The 18,991-nt window shown below is 41.0% G+C and overlaps 2 protein-coding genes across 3 annotated transcripts in view; both read right to left on the bottom strand.

The window, feature by feature from the left end:
* The window catches only part of SPATA7 (spermatogenesis associated 7), a 37,094-nt gene extending 32,372 nt beyond the window's left edge, over nt 1-4,722 (bottom strand). The window contains exons 1-3 of one of the 2 annotated variants that reach the window (XM_081229316.1): nt 4,507-4,722; nt 3,620-3,785; nt 49-123 (exon numbers count right to left, since the gene is read on the bottom strand). In XM_081229316.1, the coding sequence (XP_081085442.1) occupies nt 49-123; nt 3,620-3,716 (172 nt within the window). In that variant the 5' untranslated portion in view covers nt 3,717-3,785; nt 4,507-4,722. The remainder of the gene's footprint in view (nt 1-48; nt 124-3,619; nt 3,786-4,506) is intronic. The other variant, XM_081229317.1, reaches the window with a different exon arrangement.
* A 2,597-nt stretch (nt 4,723-7,319) lies between these two features.
* LOC308614207 (cytochrome c oxidase assembly protein COX20, mitochondrial-like) lies at nt 7,320-7,682 on the bottom strand (the record flags this gene model as incomplete). Its single annotated transcript, XM_081228424.1, has 1 exon — nt 7,320-7,682. One exon carries the CDS (start codon nt 7,680-7,682, stop codon nt 7,320-7,322), a length of 363 nt encoding a protein of 120 aa, XP_081084550.1.
* Between the last annotated feature and the right edge of the window lie 11,309 nt (nt 7,683-18,991).

Raw genomic sequence — 18,991 nt, 5'->3', positions numbered from 1 at the left:
TTGGTCAATCTTTTAACAATCTTTTACCATTTTAAGTACCTCACTTACCATTACTTTTGGTGCTCAAGTGTCCTTTAAATAGGCAGGGTGGACCATATCTGGGAAGGACAGAGGTTGCTCTGACTTTTAACAAAAAAACATGAATTAGGATAAATGAAACACAACTTTCACAAAGACACTACTGAACACATAAAAAATAATAAATTTATTTTTACCAAAACTGTTTAAAATTTTATTCAATCATATTACTAACCAGCAATGATATATCACACAAAAATTCGGTGGCCATAAATAAAAGGCTTTCTCTTTTAAGAAAATATGTAATTTTCAAAACAGTTGTGCCTTGAGGCTTAAGTTTCACTGGATAAAATGATAAACACATCAATTATGTTATTTGATATATACTGGCTTCATTCAGTAAATCACTGACCTACTGGTTTTTAAATGATTTTGAGATAGAACACAACTAGATTTTCAGTTCATACATATGATTAACTATTTCAGTTAACCATAGGCTGGTCTGTCCTTAAAAATAACTTTAAGTAATCCTCTCACAAAGTAATTTGGTCAATTATAAATTATACGGTATAATATTATTATATATAAGTATATAAAAATGTCAGAATCAGAACTTAATGATTAAAGATGTCTTAAGGTTCATCTAGTCCAACCCACTTACCCTCTTGCTTGGATTCTATCTAAACATCTTATATTCATAAATTTATTTATTCATTCATTCATTTATTCATTCATTCATTTATTCATGGCTGTGTTGAGTCTTCGTTGCTGCCCGTGGGCTTTCTCTAGTTGTGGCGAGTGGGGGCTACTCTTTGTTGCAGTGCGTGGGCTTCTCACTGCTGTGGCTTCTCTTGTTGCAGAGCAGGGACTCTAGGCACCCGGGATTCAGAAGTTGTGGCACGGGGGCCCAGCACTTGTGGCTTGTGGGCTCTAGAGCGCAGGCTAAGTAGTTGTAGCCCATGGGGTTAGCTGCTCCGCAGCATGTGGGATCTTCCCCAACCAGGGCTCGAACCCGTGTACCCTGCACTGGCAGGTGGATTCTTAACCACTGAGCCACCAGGGAAGTCCCTAAACATCTTATATTTAAAAGCACCTCTAGTGATGGAAAACTCACTGTGTCCCCTAAAGTCAGTGTCTCATGTTTCAGACCAGATAGGCTGTCAGAAAACTAGATATATACTTTATCACAAAATAACTTCTCTCCCGAAAAAGTGACTGTGTTTTGAGGGGTAATCTCCAAGATAGGAAGGCTGAGTTACAGAGTTTCATGGAATTTAACATGCAAAATATAGTATCCCAAGACATGTTTTAAGTGGGTAAAATGGCCAGTCTGCTATCAGGTGGGCTTTTATAAGCTATAAAGGTATGGGGAAGACACAAAGTCTGGAAGAAATATGATGTTTGAAAATAGAAAAAGAGGTATCGAGATAGTAGAACTAAAATCCAGGATCAGAGAACAAAGCCTGCCAGAACAGACTAAAACAAAAAACAATCTGAGATCAGAATACCCAAGAAGCTCCTTCTACATCATAGGCCAGAGAGCCAGAAGGAAAAATATTAACTTATTTAGGATAAGAGAAGTCAAGGTGATACCACTTGAGCTGGTAATGAAGACAGTCATGAAATTAGCATAGTTTTTGCCTGGAGAGACTAAACATAAAAAGAGCAAACTAACCAACAAACTCTCAAGCAAACCTTATTTCTCCAGAGGGAAAAAAGTGTTGACTTTTTGCCTGCCCAGAATTCAATGCCCCTTTATCTGGAAATAGGACCTCAACCTGCTTGGGGAACCACTCCTCCCCTCTCTTAGCCCAGCTGGTTCAAGTGGAGCCCACTGCTCAGAGGTGGGCATATCACCCCAAACTGGCCAGTAATGTTGACTGAATCAGGAGTGATTATGTGACCCAAGTCCAGCCAATGAGACATAATCATGGGACTTTTACTGGAACTCTTAGGAAATTCCTAGAACATAAATAAGCCTGGCACTACTGGTGGCTATCTTGCACAACACAATGGGAACCTGTCTGAGAACGCAGCCTACACAGAGGAAAGTGTAACCAAGACCAAATGAGATCCCTGGCAACATCGCCTGAGTATCGGGATCTAACCATGTTTGAAGCTCTACCCTCCCTAGCCTATTCGTACATGAACTCAAAAAATCCTATTTTAGCTTAAGCCAGCTTGAGTTGGGCTTCTTCACTTGTAGTCCAATGCTAACTTACTGAATACTGCTAACTGTGCCTGGCACTGTTCTAAGCACTTTGTGGAAACAAATTCACTTAATCCTTACAACAATCCTATGAGAGGTACTATCATTATCCCCACTTTATAGATGAAGCACAAAGAGGTAAAGCATGTAATTTCCCCAAGATTACACAACTACTATGTGACAAGATTTCAGGTCTGAACCTAGGCAGTCTGGCTTCTGAGTCAACCATTACACCATCTTGATCAATATAAATTGCTTAGGACTCAAACCATGCTCCAAGCTACTGTATCAAATGAAACAGGCTAAGAAGTATGTAGTTTATTCCCTGTATGCAGTTTATTCCCTCCAAATTCCTTTCTAATGTATGTGTTTCCCTTCAGTTCACAGAAAAAGAGAAAGCAGGTACATCTAGAGAAGTTAGAGAGCACAATGTCAGAGAGAATAAATGACAAAAGATAAATAAATTATAACGTTGGATGTCTTAGTATTTTGTGCTCTTGAAAGCATCAAAAGTAACCTCTTAATGAAATCAAAGAAATTTAGAAAGTGCAATACTTTCAGTTAAAATTAAGTATTTTAGCTCTGGCTAAAATTATGTATGGTTTCCTATTAATAATTATGGTATAGGAGAACTGACTACCCTAGATCTCTGTTGAATAATACATTTTGCTTAAAAACTCAAAATAAAAAACGTTTGATACTATATATTATATAATGTCCTAAAAATGAAGCTAATTAAATTGGGTAAGTTATAAAAATAGAAACCTTTTTACATTCTGACATGAGCCTGACTTTAAAAATAATTTAATTAATAGATACTGACACTTACTAAGTCTTACTAAGTCTATTATATTCTAAATTTTACATATTTTCCCATGCTCCCACATCTACCACGGGGTAGTTAAGTAAAACAATGGCTCTAGGGTTTCACATTCATCACACCTGGATTCAAAGCCTGTTGTGCCACTTAACTGCGACCTTAGCAAGTTACTTATGATCTTTTAGTTTCTTCACTGTAAAATGAGAATACCTATGTACAAGATGTTCTGTGGATTAAAAAACGTTAACTTGGGAATAGTTTCTGGTACACAGCATGAGTAATGTTAGCCTGTGTGGTAAAACTTCTGAAAACCATTAACAGCACTTTCGTTTGCTTTTTCTGGAACTTAGGTGGCAAGGTGTCAGAGTATACCGGTTTGGTGATCAATTAATAGTTATCTCCTACATTTAGAACAGCACTTATTTTGATCAATGATTACATAATAGAGGTGCACTTGTATTCAAAGCAAGACTTGTTGCAAGGAACCATCCCGCAGCTTGGTTTAAAGGTACAGTTTAAAATAGATAAGAACACTGAATTGGGAGAAGAGGTCTGAAGATTGCCTTATCTGCCTCGCTCAGAAAGTGTGAAGATGAAGATTATTTGGACTGGGCTGACTCCTAGAGATTTAAAGCTATATGGCTCCAATTGTTCCACAGGGATGTCCATTTTAACCCAGAGTATTCAGTCAAGGGCAGGTATACATAGTGACTATGGATTAGTCCTTTGCTCCTAAAACTGTAGCCAACAACGCTGCACCATTTGGAAGCTTATTAGAAATGCAAAATCTCAGCCCCCCCCATCAGACTTATTGAATCATAACCAGCATTTTAGCAAGATTCCTAGGTGATTCCTATTCGCACTAAAGTTAGAGAATCCCTGGGTTACTCAATGGTGTGTTTTTTTGCGGGGCGGCAGGAACGGGGTTACAGTGTGAAGGATTTTGTATTTACTGAGTACTTACAATGTGCCAGGAGCTTTGTATGTATTATCCGCATTTAATCCTCAAGATTAAATGGGTGTTTTTTACCCATTTAATGTAAAAAAAAAATCCATGGGTGTTTTTACCATCACCCATGGTTCGAGATGAGGAAACTGAGGCTCACCCCTCGGGAGTGCAGCGGGGCTTAATTTGGGGCCCAGAGAGGTCTGACTCCAAAGACCACATTTGATTCCTCTGCCTCCGACCCCGAATTCAGGGGACAGGGCCTCCTGGAGTCAGGGTAACAAATTCTAAGCAAGAAATGGACCTGTGAACCCCGCAAGAAGGGCTTCATCCCGGGCGAGAGGCCTGGGCAGCTCGGGGCAACACTCGGGTCAACACCGGCGACTAAGCAGGGGTCAGGGAGCGCCCAGCGTGCGGCCTCGACCCGCGCGGCCCCTTACCCGGACCCCAGACCCGAGGGTCGGAGAGCGGGTCGACGCGATATGGCGGTCGCCAGCGACAACTGCCCTTTACCTCTCCGGCTGCCATCCATGCTTAGATCCTCTTGCAGCCGCCGTGGGGACACGCTGGGTCCCCTTTGGTCCTTCCCGGGTCCGGGCCAGCCCCCGCAGCAGACGTTTGGCGAGAAAGAGCCCGCGGGCGACCGCAGGAGCTGGAGACTGACGCAAGGCGGGTTGCTAAGTGCGGGTTCCAAGGCGCCGAGATTGTGACGTCACGGCGCAGGGACGTGCGCTCCCGCGGCCCCGCAGTCCCGCCCCCCGCCGCAGAGGATGCTAGGGTGGACGGACTGGGCGGGGAAAGAGCCCCAAGGGCCAGTCTGTTCCTCTGGATCTCTGCCAGTAGTCCACAGAACGGCTGCCTGTCAGGAGTCGAACCACCAGCACCTGGCAGGCCTCATCCCTGTGGGAAGAGCGGGAAGAGATGGTAGTCTCATCTGGCATCCATGTCCTTTGGGTCCCAGAAGGAAGTCAAACGCAATTGTTGGTTGAGGTCAGGGTAGCATTTAACCAGCTCTAAATAATTAAATTTCCAAGCAGTACGTGAACATTTGGATTAGTGAAAATCCTGGGGATGAAAAACATCTACATATTTATATCTTAATTCTTAACCCCAATAATCAGTTTGCATTTCCTTTCTGCTTACTGAGCTTCCTCCATCCTCTTCCACCACCACCCTCCGCCTTTTTTATCTTAAGGCACCAATGTGTTTTCCTTTATGATGGAAGAGAGTTGCAGCATGAACAAGGCATTGATTTATCCGTGACTTTGAACAATTTGTTTAATTTTGAAGCAGTTACTTTTGAATCCTTGGAAATATGAACAGAATGGGGCGTGGAGCATGGTAATGTGCTGCTTCTCAGCAGCAGCTCTACTGACATTTTGGGCTGGATTCATAATTCTTTGTTGGGGGGTGGCTGTCCTGTGCACTGTAAGATGTTTAGCAGCATCCTTGGCCTCTATGCACTGCATGCCAGTAGCAACCCACCCACTCCACCCCTAGTTGTGACAAAAAATGTCTCCAGCTGTTGCCAAAGTTCCCCTGAGAGGCAAAATCGCACACACACACACACACGCACACACACACACAAACACACGCCCCCAACCTCTGCTGTAATGGAAGAAGTACTGGCTTTGGAGTCAGATATGTGGAACTTAATTGTGAGTTTTTTGCCACAGTTAGTTCCTAAATTTCTTGAATTAGTTTCCAAACCTCTCCAAGCCTCAAGCCCCTCTTTTCTAAGATGTAAGAGATGCTACTAACTTTGTAGTTGTAAGGATTAACACATACAGTGCCTGGCAAAATGAGATGTTCAGAAAATAAAAGTTTTCTCTCTTCTAAGACTTTTGTCTCGGAAGAACTTGGGTATCAGGAAATTCAGGCATAAGGGAGTAAGTCAGGAACACTATGAAAAGGAAAGGGGAATAAGCCAGAAATTCATCTGAACTCCTGATTCTCTAAGGCTCTAGGGAAAGGAGAAAATTAGATTCAAAATCTGAGAAATATGGAAGTGTGTGTGATGGTTCTGTGGCCCCCAACAGCAGAAGTCATTTAGAAGGGTGCAGGGGTAGAGAGTCAGATGTTACCCAGAGAACAAAAACACTCTTGCCTACCTACTCATTAATGCTTGAAATCCCTGTCTAAAAACACGAAAACTTTTATTCCACTACTAGCATCTGGAAAATATCTTGCATATAATAGGCCTCCAGTAAGCATCTGTTAGATTGAATTAGAACCAAAACATAAAGGGCAAACGCCCCTGGGAGAAGCAACACAGTGACTTGACTCACACAAAGGTGATGCCAGCTTCTCTTGTGAAAGTAGATTTTGGGTATCAAAGTAAATTTTAGTTTCAGATAGGAAAGAGGCTCCACGATTAATCGAGGACAGCAAAGTGAGAGAGGTTCTGAAGACTATATTGCTTGCTATCCACCTTCAACTGAAGCCATCCTCATTTCATTATTTTTCTTTTAAGTATTTTATTCCAATTCTTTCAAGAAGTGGACAAATAGGGTCTTTTTCTCTCCAATTTTAGCAGAGAACATATTATCATAAGTGTAATTTAATTTGTCCTTGGCCTTCACTCTACGTGTATAAAGAAGAGAGAGAAGATCCTTTCTGGTTGCTGTTCCCAGGAGATAACCCATGATCATAGGCAGATACATGCAACTTATATGGGCTTATTGTAGATTTAGCTTCCAGGAACACGGTTCCACTGGGGAATCACCACCAGCTGCAATAGGCTTGGAGAATAGACATTCCTGAAGACCTTTTGTTGAGTATTTAAACATGAATTTCTCACTGTTAAGAAATCATTCCAATGGTACATTTTTGTTATTGATATCTGGAGGCTTGTATCTGTATTTTAGAAGGAAAACAATTTTCTCCCTTAGTGCACTGCTATGTTTACTTTTATTATTGAATTTCTTCATTTTGTCTTAGCTTGTCAGCTCAAAACTAAGTCTTGTGCTCAGTTGCAATAACTATTCATAGCCTATTTTTCTATTTATCTCTTTAATTCCCTTTATTAGGCAGGTGGCTTTTATTCTTCTACTCTTATTTAATGGTTTAATCAAGCCTATTTTTTAAAGCATTAAACATGAGGTTTATTTTAAGTACGAGTCCACTGTGTGTTATACTGACAGTAGATACAGGGCCACAATAAGTTTGTAAATATTCATACATGTGTAAAAAAGACTGAAACTTACACATACTTTCTTTACTTGATTGAAAGACTTCTTATGGTACATAAAATGCTTTCTGTAGTTGATCTCAGCTTTGTTCACACTGAAGTGAGTTGTATCCAGGTTTTCTAAGCTCAAGACTGCTCAATTGCTGCTGTCGCCACCGTTGGTTTGTTTTCTTTCAGGATCAAGGTGGATACTTTCATATAAAATCTTGTTTTTAATTCCTTGTCTGGCAAGTTTTTCCTGGATTCTTAGCTTTGCATAATTATACCTACAATGGAACCAGCATCCTAAAGTCACCAAGATAAATCCTCCTACTCCAACATCACGTGATCTTCTAATTCTACTGGTTAACAAAAAATGTCCAAAGCCAGCCTCAACAGATCCTAATGAACCGTATGATATCGAATCCCATGCATAGAGAATGTTTTCAACATCTAAAATTCGTAGGAGCTTAAACGGCTTCCCCTTCCCGGGCTCCCCAGGCTCTAGCACAGCCGCCATGGGGACGGTCGACGCCTTTGCCCCTAATCAAGCCTATTTTTAATTAGATGAGTTTGAAGCCCTTTGGAAATGGGGATATAAATAAAACAAACTATGTATTATTATTACATACCATAATATATAGCCTAATACATATACTATATAGTTCGTTTTTTCTATTTTATTATATATTATTTTAAAACGTATTATTTATTATTATTATATATTATATATATTATATATTATTATATATTATTTAAAAACGTATTATTACATTTACATTTAATCTATATCTTTATAGAGTACCATTACTTGCATAATTCAGAGGATTCCTGGAATTTATATTTGTCTGCTTGGCCATGCTCAGTATCATCAATGAAAATTATCCAGTAAATGCAGTGAAAGCACCAAGAGGTAAAGGCCAAGATAACCTTTTCCCATTCAGTGGCTAATTATGAACATATTTTCATCTTTAAAGTCCCTGAAGGACAAAAATGAAGGACTTTTTTTAGGGAATATTTTTTAAGGTGTACCTATCAGGGCAGAGAAAAGAAATGAAATTAAATGATGAATGTGCCCTATATGTTGGCACCAGTCTCAAAACAAAATCCCTTAGGTTTTGGTGGAAACCTTGGAAATTTGAACTATTGACTATTTCTCAGTCATTCTCCAATCGAAATACTGTAACTATTCATTCATCTAATAAGTAAATTGAGAAAATGGAACTTCAGAGCTTGGCGGTATTAGCATGTTATGAAGTAATGGATTAATTTGCTGTTTGTCACTAGAGGGGGCTTTAGGAAAGTTTTAAGCTGCATCTCTATGAGGAAGACAATCAAGCCATAGGAGGCAATATTAACTTACAAATCTTACTCAAGGAGGGTAAGGAGTGAAAAGCATTTTGAAACGTGACTTCGAGGTAGAGCTTCTCCAATAATAGTTAGTGACATATATACCGAGTTCTTTCTTGAGCACAGGAAGAAATTACTGTATTATCTGAAGGCCCTTCATGAATAAAAAAATCTTCATCATTGTCAACCTATAACTTGAGTTTTCTTAATTTTATTGTTAAAGCTGGAGAGAACAGTAATGACCATAATTCTCTATAAAGCAACATGTGCTTAACAGACAGAAAAAAAGGACAGATAGACAAAAAAAGAGTGATAATAGGATAAACTGATCCCAAATGACCATTTTGAGTTCTCATAAGAAAAAGAACTCTGATATCTGAACACAATATCATCTTGTCCATAGAAATTTATCAGAGCTGTAACACCACAGAGTTCATTGCACTTTTACGGTCCATTCCACACTTTATTTTCATTTTTCCTATATTTTAAAGGAGCACAAAATTATGACTCTGGAGGTAGCTTAGCTGGCTTCTTGTTTCTTGAAAAGAATCACTCATATCGTGACCCTTTGGAAAGGCTGCCGGAATTGCAGATATTAAGCCGGCTAGTAACTGTAATAGTCCTCCACAGCTCCAATTTCTCCCCAGCTGTGCTTCTTAAATCTTTTTGTCCAATTAAGAGAAGCCTCTGTGAACAGAACTTAAACATTCTATGGTTACTAAGTAACCTGTCCCTATAGCTTAAGAAGAGCATTGTATCTATTTTTCCACTGCCAATCAGTTGCCCACAATGTATCTGGGTGGAGGCTCAGACTGAAGTTTTGATAATCTCCACCTAATGCATTCTCTGTCTACAAGTGGCTTCACCGTTAAAAGAAAGCAAAGCAAAAAACATAACCGAGCTGTTAGTTTATCCTGATATTATTTCTTTCAGTTAAAAAAATAGAGTTTGGAGTTTTAACGATTAGTGGATTTCTGGGAAGTTACAATAAAGCTCTATAGGTGCATCTATGAATAGCAAATAGCCACATAAAATCAGTTTAAAAAAACCCTGAGTTTGTAAGCCACCAATGAAAACCATCCTTTTTTAATGCCCTACCTAGTTTTCCTAAGGGATTCAATCTTCACTCCAGACAAAATGAAGGACAGAAATGAAGGATATTCGGGAATGTTTAAATTTAGATTGCATTAATTATTTCTTTATAATTTTGAGCAAATAAGCTTAGACAATTGAGATGGGGATGGGTTACTGACCCTGTCAGACATGCTCAATCTCTGACTTGCTTGGCTGAAATGTAAGGTTTCTCTTACCTTCTTTGAGTCCTTCCATTTCCTGGTCTGCAAACAACAGTTCAATGTTCATTGTGTTTCGTGTTTTAAAACAAAAATCGAAATTCTCCAACATTATGAAAATATGTAATGAAAACAGCTTCTTGTTATATAACATTGTGTCCACTGAAGTTTATACCCATAGGCAACTTTACATTAAAGAAAAACATTATGAGTCAAGAAATGAATACAGGAGACCTTTCCCACAGTGAAGCCACAGTCTAGAAACTTTGGTCATGGGCTGGGCACAGAAAGATTTCCTCTGTTGTAAAGATTTCCTTTACAACATGCAGAGTGGATCCTTACGTAAGATACCTGGACATATAAAGTAGAATAAGTGATGCACTGAGCCTTATTAATTTACTTTCTAAACAAGGCTGGAAGTAAACAAATATTTTTCCTTGTATGTCAGAGAATGGGGGTGCTGGAAGGATGCCAGTAATCACCAAGCCAAAAGCTTCATCTTGCAGAAAAGCCTGCTAGAGCCCAGAGCACGTAATTAGCCCACGCAACTCAGCTTTCTGACTCCGGATTTAGTGCTCATTCCACTAAATCAAGAAACAGGCAGATAACCAGACAATTAGCTCAGTGACATTTCATTATGTATGTTTGCTCTTTTATGCATGTACTACCTAAAACAATGGAAAATTTCTTTTATTGTGCAATCACGAATGCATAAATGGAAAATGTAAATGAGAATTTGCTTAAGTCCTTTGTCTTAGGCAAACCTGTACTTAAGCTGTCTGAGAGAAATGCAAATATGTATATTTTAAAGTCATACATTTTTCTAAAAGACCAGCATATATGAGTCTTCCAAAGTGAACATGAGCCCAGCTGAGCCCAGTTTTCTCCTACCCTGGAGATGTTTACTTTACCATAACCCGGAGATAATCTGTCATTCACATGGAATTTGGGATCATTTTTCATTGGAGAATTCACCCCTCAGAAGGGGTAGCTTTTCTTTTACAAGGATGGCGGAAAAGAATAACATTCATGACTCTCCCTGTAAACTAAAAACTGCCATACATTATTTCAACTAATATTAATGAGCACCTACTATGTGCAAGACCCGTACTCTTTTTTTTTTTTTTTTTTTTTTTTGCGGTACGGGGGCCTCTCACTGTTGTGGCCTCTCCCGTTGTGGAGCACAGGCTCCGGACGCACAGGCTCAGCGGCCATGGCTCACGGGCCCAGCCGCTCCGCGGAATGTGGGATCCTTCCAGACCAGGGCACGAACCCGTGTCCCCTGCATCGGCAGGCGGACTCTCAACCACTGCGCCACCAGGGAAGCCCCAAGGCCTGTGCTCGTCAGCTCACATTTCCCCCCTTAGAGCCTACAGGACACAACCGTACCTTCTCCAGGTCATTTGCAACCCCTTCAGTGATCCTCTGGGTTTTACCTGCTTTGAACAGAATAACTGAAAGCTGGACATCTACAGGGCTATGATAAAGTGTCAGGTAACATAGAATAGCCATTAAATGTGTGTTGGAATCTACTTGCTTTTGAGTCCTGGGTCTGCTGTTTCTTGGTTCTGCAACCTTGACCAAGGGCTGCATGTCTTCATCTGCAAAATAACAATAGTGTCTACCTCATGTGATTGTTGTGAGAATGACACAAGATAATATAATAGCCTTCCACAGTGCCTGGGTGCCATAATTTAGGTTCCCCCAGAAGCAGACCCTGAGGCATATATTCAACTACAGGTAGTTTATTTAGGAGGTCATCCAGTAAACACCAGTAGGGGGGTACATAAGTGACACAAGAAGGGAAGGAAGCCATAAAGAGATGCTATCAAGCAAGTGGCGAGGAACTCTGTGAAACAGTACAGAACATCTCAGAGTTATCCTCCCCAAAGGTCGGGGAGCTGGGGTATTTATCCATCACCTATTGTCAGTCTTTGTCTAAGGGCTACTGGCAGTGTGTGGTTAATTCCCCATAGGCAGGTAAGGTGGGTTTCAGTATTCAGAGAAAGCTCTAGGCAATAAGGTGCAGGTGCTGACTGTTGAAGTTGGGATTGGCATGCAAGGAAGTGGCAAGAGCTGAGGACTGACAGTAGCCATTCAACACATTTACTCTTTTTGTTTTTATTCTTTTTATTTTTGTATTTTATTTTATTTTTTTTGCAATAGGCGGGCCTCTCACTGCTGTGGCCTCTCCTGTTGCGGAGCACAGGCTCCGGACACGCAGGCTCAGTGGTCATGGCTCACGGGCCCATGTGGGATCTTCCCGGACCGGGGCACGAACCCGCGTCCCCTGCATCGGCATGCGGACTCTCAACCACTGCGCCACCAGGAAAGCCCCTTTTTTTGTTTTTAAATGTTATTATTATTAAGTGACTTATTACTTTCTTTTCAAATTGAATATGCATGGCACAAAGAAGGCATTTGTTATGAACACCTGTTATGTGTGTCTGCCCAGCATCCTTTCCCTTTTCTTCTGATGGGAAATGCATCCCTTGTCCTTTGGGTAATACTGTCTTGATCTTCTCTCTTTCCCAGGCCCCTCTCTTCTCCTGCCCCTCTGTTATCACAGGAAGGGGGAATGTGACCCTGGTCTGGCTGGAATACATCCAGCCAGCTAGCTTCAGGGATTGATTCAAAGGTGGGTGTGGAACCCTAGTCAGCATCCCATCTGATCAGTGTCCTTGCTAGGACTTAGCTGCTAGAGCTGTTGGTACTGATTCTTTCTGCTGGATCTGCTCAGCTGGGTAGAGTTCTGGGCTGCTGACTGCTGTGTTGCTTCATTTGGAAAGCATATGTGTAACAGATAAAGAGATAGAGAAGGGTGGTATGGGGGAGAGAGAGAGAGAGAGAGACTCTGAAGACATCGTTTGAGCCCCCCAATACAGATCTGGTTGAAGTATTGAATATTTGAACTGGTCTTCAAGTTATATGAGCCAATAAATTCTTTGCTGTCACTTGCAATGAGTGAGTCCTAGCAGAGCGTTTAATACGTATTTGTAGCATTTCGTGCTCTAAAATGCTAAGACTTATCTTTTAATACGTCATGTTAAGTGTAAATTCCCAAGTAATTGTGAAAGCTGCTTAGCAAGATGTTGGAGACAAGTGTGTACTGACAGTATCTTTATATTCCAGAATATTCTTCCCCTCATTTGAGGTTTTAGCATTTCATGTCTCAGTCACATCATTAACTAACTTTTTAAAAAATAAATTTATTTATTATTATTATTTTTTATTTTTGGCTGTGTTGGGTCTTCGTTACTGCACGTGGGCTTTCTCTAGTTGCGGTGAGCGGGGGCTACTCTTCGTTGCAGTGCGCAGGCTTCTCATTGTCGTGGCTTCTCTTGCTGCAGAGCACAGGCTCTAGGCGTGCAGGCTTCAGTAGTTGTAGCACATGGGCTCAGTAGTTGTGGCTCGCGGGCTCTAGAGCACAGGCTCAGTGGTAGTAGCACAGGGGCTTAATTGCTCCATGGCATGTGGGATCTTCCCGGGCCAGGGCTCGAACCTGTGTCCCTTGCATTGGCAGGCAGATTCTTAACCACTACACCACCAGGGAGGCCCCATTAACCAACTTTGAATTACCCCAGGATAAAGTTATTTCACTCCTGAGCACATCAAGAAGAAAGTCTCAGTTTGAGACTAGTGTGGTTTTAGCTCCTCTCACCTTTGCTAATCTCTCTTTCTAACAAGTACTGAAGCTCTAGCTCAGGCCATAGCATTTGAGGGAATCGTTTTTTGCCTTTGTTGTGCTTATGGCAATTACTACCATCCTTCCAATTATAAATGAGGTATTAGTTTTCTTTAAAAATGTTTAACTTAAAAAGTGAGTAAATTCAAAGGAAAACTATAAAGTAAATAATGGTATGATGGTGTAACAATATGGCAAAAGTCGTGGGTGGCATTTAAAAGACTGAAGTTTGGGAAGTTGAGGGAAACATTAGCTTATTATAAGGTATCCCTGCTTCCATAGGGAAAAGAGAAAGGCTAGATAGACAAGGATCCACTCAGATTTGCATAGGCTAATTCTCTGATGTGATTTTGATTAAAGGACACAATTGGCTTATTGGGGAGTTTCAACTCATTTGGGGGTAAAAACATAGAAGAATTTTATTTTTTCCAGTCACTGTTTTCACCTGTGCTCTAATGAAGTCCCTTCCCCACTGGGTCACAGGGTCTCTTAAAGACACTTTGGCCTGATTCTTTAGCTTTTTGTCGTTTTTGGTAATTAAAAGCACGTTCAGTTTTTTTTTTTTTTTGCGGTACGCGGGCCTCTCACTGTTGTGGCCTCTCCCATTGTGGAGCACAGGCTCTGGACGTGCAGGCTCAGCGGCCATGGCTCACAGGCCCAGCTGCTCCGCGGCATGTGGGATCTTCCCGGATCGGGGCACGAACCCGTGTCCCCTGCATCGGCAGGCGGACTCCCAACCACGGCGCCACCAGGGAAGCCTAGTACGTTCAGTTTTTAAGACTCAGTTCTGCTTTTTAAATAAATTGTAACCTTTTGTCAGATCTAAGGCTCTTCTCTTCCCCTTTCCCAGAACTGGCTAGACTGGGGGCTCCAGGGGCTGGTACTGGAGGTGCACTTGCAATGAGTGAGTCCTAACAGAGCATTTAATACGTATTTGTAGCATTTTGTGCTCAAAATGCTATCAGTTTTTATACACCCCTTCTCCCTACCCCCTTGTCCTGGTTCCTTTGATACTGAGGTGGAGAGGCAAAAGGAATGTCTTTATCTTCTTGCATGGCTGTCTCTGTTTTTCTAGCTCTTCGTCTAAGAGCTCAATGTGAAGGAGTAGTGGCTCCAACATGCCTTTTAATTTTTTTGGCCACACCGTGCGGCTTATGGGATTTTAGTTCCCCAACCAGGGACTGAACCCGGGCCCTCGGTAGTAAAAGCACACGTCCTAACCACTGGACCTCCAGGGAATTCCAATATGCCCTTCTGAGGGCATTTTAGTCCCAAGCAACTTCCTCAGATGGTGGTAATATGCTGCAATACTTGACTCCAAATGAATCCCATCTGGCTGCATCCTTCCCCACTGATTCAGTGCACCCGCCTGTTTGGCCCCTGCTGTAGCAATCCCCAGACAGACAATAGACTCCAGTTGCATGGACTTGCAGGTGTGTGTGGGATTCTTTTCTGTATTTGGGGGGAACTAGAACTATGGGAGAAGTGCATGCCCCTGTCTGTCTGACTACCCTCCATCCTGCCTTGTCTCCTTAATTCATTCCCTTCTGCCTGGATCACAGGGGCAGGTGAGCAGATTCGCTGGCTAACAGACATTTAACCAGAGAGTGGAATCAGAATACCCCATTGGAGTATAATTGCTTCACAATGGTGTGTTAGTTTCTGCTTTATAACAAAGTGAATCAGTTATACATATACATATGTTCCCATATCTCCTCCCTCTTGCGTCTCCCTCCCTCCCACCCTCCCTATCCCTCCCACCCTCCCTATCCCTCCCCTCTAGTTGGTCACAAAGCACCAAGCGGATCTCCCTGTGCTATGCGGCTGCTTCCCACTAGCTATCCATTTTACATTTGGTAGTGTATATATGTCCATGCCACTCTCTCACTTTGTCACAGCTTACCCTTCCCCCTCCCCGTGTCCTCAAGTCCATTCTCTATGTCTGCGTCTTTACAGAATACCCTTTCTGTAGGCACCTATGAATTCACCAATGAATGATTCTCTTGGGATCTGCCTCCCTTGGTTTCCAGTAGTGGGAGCGGGGGAGTAGCTTTTCCTTTCCTGAGGACAAAGAAGAAAGACAGGGAATGGCTTCTCCTTATAAGAAATGCCCTCCACCAAAAGGTGACTTTTTTCTTCTCCCATCAGCCTCACATTTTCTTGTTGGTGGATGTAGTATGTTGAGTGATGGCCACTCAAAGATATCAGGTCCTAATCCCTGGATCCTATAAATGATATTTTATAAGGAAAAAGGGTCTTTGCAGAAACGAGATGAGGAGATTCACTTGGATTATCTGGGTCAGGGGTCCCCAACCCCTGGGCCTCGGACAGTTAATGTTAACGGGCCGCACGGCAGGAAGTGAGCAGGGGGCAAGTGAGCTAAGCTTCACCTGCCGCCCCCCATCACTCACATTACGGCCTAAACCATCGCCCGCACCCCCCACACCATTCGTGGAAAAATTGTCTTCCACAAAACCGGTCCCTGGTGCCAAAAACATTGGGGATTGCTGATCCAGGTGGTCCCTAAATACAATCACAAGTATCCTTATAGGAGGAAGGCAGAGGGAGATCACTCAGACAGTAAAAGAGAAGATGATGTAAAGATAGAAGCAGAGATTGGAGGGATGCAGTCACAAGCCAAGGAATGCCAGCAGCCACCAGAGGCCAGAAGAAGCAAGGAATGGATTCTCCCCTAGAACCTCCAGAGGTAGTGAGACTCTGCTTTCAGGCCCGTAATACTGATTTCAGACTTCCAGCCTCCAGAGCTGTGAGAGAATAAACTTTCGTTGTTTTAAACTACCCAGATTGTGGAAATTTGTTATAGCAGCCCTAAGAAATTAATATAGTGGGATAGGACACTTTTGGCTGAAATGATGCCTCTCACTGACTGTCATCAAGACAGGCATTTCTCAGAAATAACAATGTGGGGACCTGTAACTTTTTGTTCTGATTTTGGGTCTTTTGTTCTGGGTATAGGGAGCCCAGGAAAGAAATTCCACTAAGCACTTAACACCATCCTGTTCCAAAAAGGAACATCACCATTAACTCCCAGCATGGTCATTTAAATTTTTTTTTTTTTTTTTTTTTTTTTTTTTTGCTTTTCCAGGCAATTGAGAATGTTGGTTTTCATTTATATAGACAAACAGAAGATTCTCTCACAAATTATAACAGAAACAACTATCTGATCCCAAATAGTCGATTTTCCCTTATATAATAATAGGACTCCCAAGTTTTAGCTGGGTCATGTGGAATCGAACTACAATTCTCATCCTCCTTTGTAAGTAGGAGGATGACAAAAATTTGGTTAGTGTGTAAAGTAGAAGAGATGCATGCAACACTAGGGCTGTGTCCTTAAAGCAGAGAATGTGCCTTTCTTTTTCCCTTTGTTCTTCCCAGTGGCTGGAATGTGGATGTGATGGCAGGACCTGGAGCAGCCATCTCAGACTATGAAGTGGCCCTGGGAATGAAGGCATTGCTCAGCATAGAAACAAGCTAGAAGGAGCATGAGTCCCTGACACAGTGGCGTTTCATACCAATCCTGGAGTCAGACTTTCATAACAGAAAAAACTAAACTTTCGTGTTTTCTGTTACTCACTGTTATATGTAATCCTAGCCAAACATAATTAGAATTTTTGTAGACTTCAAACTACACTATGGAAATGGATTCTCCTAGAAAGTAACTTTTTTGACCCCTTGGAATAGTCAATCAATTTGAAATGTCTACCTGGATTAGACTGAAATTATAACAGTATTTTTACTGTTATATATATGGGTCTTTTCATTATTTCTAATATGAGCAATTTGAGGACTGACTTGAAATAAACAAAACCCACATTCAAATTTTATATAAAGGTTGCCTTTTCCACACTGTATTCTCTGTTCTTGGTGTCATCCAGAATAATTGTTTTAACATCTCTAAAGCTTTGGCTTATGATAGCATGGAAGCATTATAGAATGAAGACATGAGATGGGAATCCTTGAGTTACATGGTGTTAACTAGTTGTGTAAACTTGAACAAGACACCTCTCTGAGCCTCAGTTTCCTGACCTTTAAAATAAAAGAGTTAAAATACAATAAGTTTTGCTTCCAGTCCTTATTCCATGAAAAAAAGGGTATTTTTTAAGAGTATCATTTTCCTAGTGTTCTGACAAAGACCAAATCTCTAAAACTTTGGAGTTATTTTAGGACCCATGCTATCAAGCTGCTTATGGAAGATGGGAGATTTATTGTTAGTGATTTCACTGATATTTTGTTTTTAGAAAATTATTCATGGTCTTCAATCATGTTTAAACATCCAGATTGTTGACACTACCATTTTATAAAAATGGAAGAGTTTCAGAGTGAGGAAGTAAATTATTCTGCTGGGTATCTTCTTGACTGATTGGAATGAGGCATCTTATGTTAAGCTTATAAGAAACGGATTTCTTTTACCCTCTTTTGTTAGATATGTTTTTACATATTCCTTATACCATAGTTCAGTGTCCTCTAGTGGTTACAATCTAAATCAGAAATCACAAAAGCCTGCAGTGAGTGGGCAGTTGACATAAACGTGTGAGGACAATAGGTGCTTGCACACTGGTACTGCTGCCAGGTGTAACCACTGCCTGGGTACTTTGCATTTTCAACAACAGACATAATCAGACACATCCCCTGGCTGCACATCACACATAAGCACCAACTGGTAACCCATGATCTTCAGGCATTGGTGACCAAACCTGGCTGCTTATTAACAATCTCCTGGAGAGCTTTTGAAAAATACTAATGCCTGGGCCTCCCCCATAGCATTTCTGATTTAATTCAATTTGGGTTGGGCTCGGGCACTGATATATCTATATCTATATATAGATATAGATATATATATGTATGTATATGGCATCTCCTCTGCCGATACTCATGTGCTTAGGTTTGAGAAGCACTGGGGATATACTGCTATAAATTGGTTACACCACAAATAAAGTGGTATAATACATTTGCAGGGAGACTCTCATTAATTAAAGATGCATATTGTAAACCTAGGGTAACCACTAAACATTTTTGGGGGGCTGCATATGGCTTTTTTTCCTGCCAGTTTTATTGAGGTATAATTGACATACAGCGCTGTATAAGTTTGTGTACAGCATAATGATTTGACTTACATCATGGAATAATTATCACAATAAGTTAGTGAATGTCTATCATCTCATATAGACACAAAATTTAAGAAATAGAGAAAAAATACTTTTCTTGTGATGAGAACTCAGGGTTTACTTGTTTAACAACTTTCATATGCAACATACAGCAGTGTTAATTATATTAATCATGTTGTACATCACATCCCTGGTACTTATTTATCTTATTACTGGAAGTTTGTACCTTTGTCCAATTTTCTCTCTCCCCACCCCCTGCTTCTGGTAACCACAAATCTGATCTCTTTTTCTATGAACTTTTTTGTACATTTAAGAAATGGATATAAATAATGTCTATAGAGGTGAACAAATGGAATCCTAAAAAATACTCAATGAG

This window comes from Mesoplodon bidens, assembly GCF_964165515.1.
Source record: "Mesoplodon bidens genome assembly, chromosome: 3".
Lineage (NCBI taxonomy): Eukaryota > Metazoa > Chordata > Mammalia > Artiodactyla > Ziphiidae > Mesoplodon > Mesoplodon bidens.
Note: the sequence above shows the minus strand (reverse complement) of the source record. Positions and strands in the feature narration are given on the sequence as shown.